The 6,022-nt window shown below is 39.9% G+C and overlaps 1 protein-coding gene across 1 annotated transcript; it reads left to right on the top strand.

The window, feature by feature from the left end:
• The first annotated feature begins 883 nt into the window (after positions 1 to 883).
• On the top strand, positions 884 to 1,333 carry LOC138883542 (uncharacterized). Its single transcript, XM_070164236.1, has one exon. The coding sequence runs from the start codon at positions 884 to 886 to the stop codon at positions 1,331 to 1,333; it is 450 nt and encodes a 149-aa protein (XP_070020337.1).
• The last annotated feature ends 4,689 nt before the right edge of the window (positions 1,334 to 6,022 follow it).

Here is a 6,022-nt window from a genome sequence, read left to right on the forward strand (position 1 = left end):
TGATCAAGCGCAAGTTATTATCTGCCAAAAATGGGTAGTACCACTGCTAAATGAGGGTGAAAATGAAGAAAATAAACTCGAGCATCTTGTCGCTATTTCTGAAAATGAGAAGGAAGAATGGAGACAACCCATTATTGATTACTTGAGCTACGAGATACTTCCAGAAAATTAGAGGAGAAAGAGTGAAATACACCATCGTGTACTTCACTTCCTATACTACAAAGATACCCTATAGAGAAGATCATTTAGGGGAAGATGAATCACTCCAAGCTTTGCAAGAAGCGCATTCTGCGTATGTGGATCACATTAGTGTGGACAAAAGCTCCACTTCCATATAAAAAGGATGGGATGTTATTGGCCGATAACGGTAAAAGATTGCTAGGACTATGCTCGAATATACAAGGCTTGCCAATTCCATGCAAATTCATTCATCAGCCTCCATAAGTGTTGCATCCGACTATTGTATCCTAGTCGTTTGACGCTTGAGGATTGGAGGTTGTTGGACCACTACCAAAGTCCTCTGAGGGGGCATCTATACATCTTGGCTGCAACTAATTACATCTCAAAATGGGCCGAAGATGTTTCTCTTAATGAGGTAAAGAAGGAAAATGTTGTAAGTTTCATCCGAGTAAACATTATCTATCGCTTTGGCATTCCTCATTACATAATAACGGATAATGGCAAGCCATTCGACAATAGATTGATGAACATGATTAGTGAACTCTTTGACTTCAAGCAATGTGACTTTTCGATTTACAATGTTGCCGCCAATAGTCTAGTTGAAGCACTTAACAAGACTCTATGAAATTTGTTAAAGAAAGTCGTCTCTAAATCCAAACGATATTTGCATGACTGTATGGAAGAAGCTCTGTGGTCATATAGGATGACTCACCGCACGTCGACACAAGCGACTCCTTATTCACTCGTTTACGGAGTTAAAGTCGTCTTGCCACTCGAGCGTCAAATACCTTCATTATGGTTAGCTATTCAAGAAGGGATCACTAATGAAGAAAATGCTCGAATTCGATTAGCAGAGTTGGTGGCCCTTGATAAGAAGAGGTTGGAAGCTCAACAAAGTCTTGAATGTTATCAAGCTCGATTGTCTCGCACCTTCAATAAAAGAGTTCACCCGAGATCCTTTCAAGTAGGAGATCAAGTCATTGCCATACGAAGACCCATTATTACTTCGCATAAACCTGTAGCGAAGTTCACTTCAAAATGGGATGGGCCAAATGTCGTACAAGAAGCTTACTCAAGTGTGGCTTACAATCTAGTTAATACAGATAGCATGAGAATTGGCCCTATCAATGGAATGTTTTTTAAGAAGTATTAACCATGCAGTTGCAACGCTTCTTGATGCACCAGCCTAAACTGCATGTTCCTACACTCTCGGCCCGCATGAGTATAAACTGTGTATGGCCCACACAAAAAACGTCCGCTAGGTTGAAAAACTTTAAAGGGGCAGCCTAGGCAATAGTTTGGACATAAAAACAAAGTCCGCTAGGTTGAAAACCTCGAAAGAGGTGGCCTAGGCAAAAGTTAGGACATAAAATAAATCATCCATTCTAAACTACAGTAGGACTTGATCCTCTTCACCGAGGTATGTAGAAATCTTAGATTTTCATTCTAAGTTAGTTGTATAAGTTTAAAAGATATATATTGCCCATTAGTTGTCAAAATGAAGTATGATGGAAGTAATTCATTCAACCAGCACTTGAAAGTTGGGTTGAAATATCATTCTTCTATTGAATTTTGGATCTCACATGACTTTGATAGGGCAAGCCTCCATGTTAAACCAATGTCTTCAATGGGACAATTATAGTCTTTTCCGAGGCTACCAAGTATTCGCGCTAAAGTCTGGGGGTTCACTATGTCTTCATGTTCACCAAATCTTTAAGTCTGCCGGTCTTCAGGTCAAAATATTTAAGCCTCCAAGTCTTCAAGTTAAAGTCTTCAAGTCTGTCATTCTTCAAGTTGAGGTCCTCAAACTCGCCGGTCTTCAAGTTGAAGCGTCAAAGTCCGCCAAATCTTCAAGTCCATCAAATCTTCAAGTTTGTCAGTCTTCAAGTTGAAGTCTGCAAAGTCTGCCAAGTGTTCAAGTTGATGTCATCAAGTCCACCAAGTCTTCGAGTTGAAGCTTTCTAGTTTTCCAATCTTAAGGTGGACATGTTAGTCCCTATGCACCTTAAGTTGGCCTCTTCGCGGGTTTGTCCTTAAAAGGAACTATAACTTTCCAATATTAAGGTGGACATTTATATTGCTTTGCACCTTAAGATGGCCTCCCTATGGATTTACCCTTCTATATGCTACCATGGATTTGTCCTCCATATGACGTTGAGTATTTCTCCATCTATTTGTTGCCATGGACTTGTTGCCACCTTGAGAGTAATCTCTTCGATAGTTGGGTCATATTGAGAGTAATATCTCCGATAGTCGGGACACATTGAGAGTAATCTCTTCGATAGTCAGGCCACCTTAAGAGTAATCTCTCCGATAGTTGGGTCGTCTTGAGAGTAATCTCTCCTATAGTCGGCCCACATTGAGAGTAATCTCTCCGATAATCGGGCCACCTTGAGAGTAATCTTTCCGATAGTCGGGTCATATTGAGAGTAATCTCTCCTATAGTCGAGCCACCTCGAGAGTAATCTCTCCGTTAGTCGGGTCGTCTTGAGAGTAATCTCTCCGATAGTTAGGCCAAATTGAGTAAAGAACTCAACCTGTAAGTCTGAATAGATCTATGAATCATGAAACATTTATAATGTCATGTATGTGCATATAAATTTCATATAATACATAGGTATATGTGTATAACATTATCAAGCCTCTGAGGGCATCCCATCATATCATCTCGGTCTCTGCGGGTGAAATCATCATCATATACTAGCTAATCAGGTGGTTGTGTGTATATAATGACGTAACCTTTCCCCATAGCCCATATATATATATAATATACACGTATATAATGCTATCTGGTCATAGGTAATGTACATGTATAACTGAATGCAATACATAATAAAATAAGTCAATAAGATCTCTTAGAATGTCATGAGACCCATGAACAGACGATATGATAGTGGGACAGATGGGGAGTCAAGAACATAGGCAACCCTAGTACTTCTAAGAATAGAATCATTTGTGAAAGTTATGTGCTTGCTCGTTTCGTTGTGTCACGTGAATCATGCCAAAAGGAAAGAAGGGATATCATTAACATACCTCAATTCTTCAATGCGACTCAAACAATAAGCTTACGAAAACTAGCACGCCAACCCTATAACAAAGAAATACACGTACAACTTAGATGGCGCTAGTATATCGCGTATCTCAAACGATAACTCGATTCTAAAATAAAACTGTCACGACCCCGGTTTGCCCTCCGTGAACAATCGTGACGGCACCTAGTCCTCTACGACTAGGTAAGCCTAAATTGCGGAAGATAACCAAAGTGCGGAATAAAAACAAATTAAAACGGAATGAAGAGTGATAAAATAGTGTTTAAAAGTGCCGCTCGGCATACATAATATTTAACTCTCAGAAACCAATACATATCTCCAAGACCTGGAAACCCATGAATCACAAGCTAAGGATCACTACACAGAACTCTAACTCCAGAATATCTAACAAGGAAAAGAAATACAGAAGGGCAAATGTTTAAAAGCTAGAATAGAAAGGGACTCAACGGTCTGCAGATGCTGTAGATATACCTCGAAGTCGTTGGAGCTGTCGCCTCACCTCAAGTATGACAGGACTGAGTCGCAGTACCTAGATCTGCACATGAAAATCATGCACAGAAGGGGCATGATTACACCATAGCGGTACTCAGTAAGTGCCAAGCCTAACCTTGGTTTAGTGACGAGGAAGGTCAGGGCCCTACTAAGATAAAATAAAGAATATATGACATGACAGTATAAAATAAGCATTACAGTTGAAAACTAATGATAAGAATTTAATACAGGAAAACAAGGAATTTAATAACTGAAATAGAGGCAAAACAATCACAAGGAAATAATCGGGGATCTCTCAGTATCCCGAGGATCTCTTAGTACCCTTAATTTATGTCAGGGATCTCTTGGTATCTCGAGGATCTCTCAGAATCCTCAATATATGCTAGGGATCTCTTGGTATCCCGAGGATCTCTCGGTATCCTCAATATGTGCTAGGGATCTCTTGGTATACCGAGGATCTCTCGGTATCCTCAATATGTGCTAGGGATCTCTTGCCATCCCGAGGATTTCTTGGTATCCTCAATATACGTGCTGGGGATCTCTCGGTATCCCGCACCTCAGTTCAAATCATAAATACATACAGGGGATCTCCCGAGATGCCTTTCTGTAGTCCCAAAGTAAAACACACAGCAGCAACACAAGAGTATTCAATTAAGCTCAATTTTGTATCAAGTAAACAGGTAATTCTAATCTAACATGCTTCACATAATCCAATTAAGGCAGTTTAAGCAAATAAACAGTTAAGTCAATTAGACATGCTTTTTCTAAGCTAATAACAGGTTTAAATTGCAAGTAAATGAAACAGGAAAAGGGACACAATTGAAATTACTTAAAGAAAATTGGATTTTCAACAATTAGCTCAAGTACACACTCGTCACCTCACGTACAAGGCATATCAAATATCAAATATACCGAATCCTAAGAGGAAGGTCCCCCACACAAGGTTAGACAAGCCACTTACCACAAACCGGCTCAAAATCAACCTGAAACCACGCTCTTGCCACGGGTATTCGACTCCAAATGACCCAAATCTATTCAATTTAATTTCATAATGTAAATAACACTTCAAGTAATTGATTCTACAAAGAAATTCTAAGTTAATACGCGAAATTAGGTAAAATTACCAAAATTCCCCTCGGTCTCATGTCTCGGAATCGGGTAAAATTTATATTTTCAGAATCCTCATACTCTCCCGAGTTCATACATACCAAAATTATCCAAATCTAAGGTCAAAGTCCCAATCAAAAGTCGAATTCTAGGTCTAAGAACTTTCTTCCAACTTTTCCCCAATTTTCATCTCCAATCCAAAATTAAATGATGTATTCATGTTTATATTAATGGTTTACAAGCATAAAGTAGTTAAGAATCGTTACCCAATCGATATCTCTGAAAATCCCTCAAAATCTAGCTCAAATCCGAGCTCTCAAGCTTAAGTTTTGATAAAAATGGCTAAACCCTCGATTTTGAAATTTTATATTCTGCCCAGGTATTTCCTTCTTCGCGAACGCCGAAGGACCCTCGCATTCACGAAGCACAACTTCGCTTGGTCCAGCTTTCCTTCATCGCAAACGCGGGAACGCCATTGCGAACGCGTAGGTATAAGACTTCTCAGCTTCGCAAATGCCAAGCATTAAACCTCCCCCAGCCCAGCTCCTCTTCGCGAACGTGAGACCCTACTCGCGAATGCGAAGAAGGAAACCAGAACTGGGCTGCTGCAATTCTGCAATTTCTATAAGTTCTAGAATGATCCATTGAGCATCCGAAACACACTCGAGGCCCCCGGGACCTCAACCAACGCTGCCAACCAATCCTAAAACATCATTCAAACTTGTTCCAACCATCGGAACTCTCAAAACACCTATTTTTCATCAGATTCAAGCCTAAGAATTCCAATAACTTTAAAAATACGCTTCAATCAAAAAGTCCATCAAACCTCGTCCGAATGACCTAAAATTTTGCACACACGTCACATTAAACACTATGGAGCTACTCCAACTTCCGTAATTCCATTCCGACCCTCGGATCAAAATCTCACTATCGAACAAAAAACTTTAAAAATGCAACTTTCGGCATTTCAAGCCTTAATTAGCTACAGACCTCCAAAACACAATCTGAACATGCCCCTAAGCCCGAAATCACCCAACGGAGCTGATATAACCATCGGATTTCAGAACCGAACATTTAATCTCTCATTTAGGGACTAAGTGTCTCAAAATTCTCCGAAACTCAAAACCGAACATCCCGACAAATCAAAATAGGAGAAATAAACTTGGGAAAAACAGTTAATAGGGGATCGGAGC

This window comes from Nicotiana sylvestris, chromosome 12, assembly GCF_000393655.2.
Source record: "Nicotiana sylvestris chromosome 12, ASM39365v2, whole genome shotgun sequence".
NCBI lineage: Eukaryota > Viridiplantae > Streptophyta > Magnoliopsida > Solanales > Solanaceae > Nicotiana > Nicotiana sylvestris.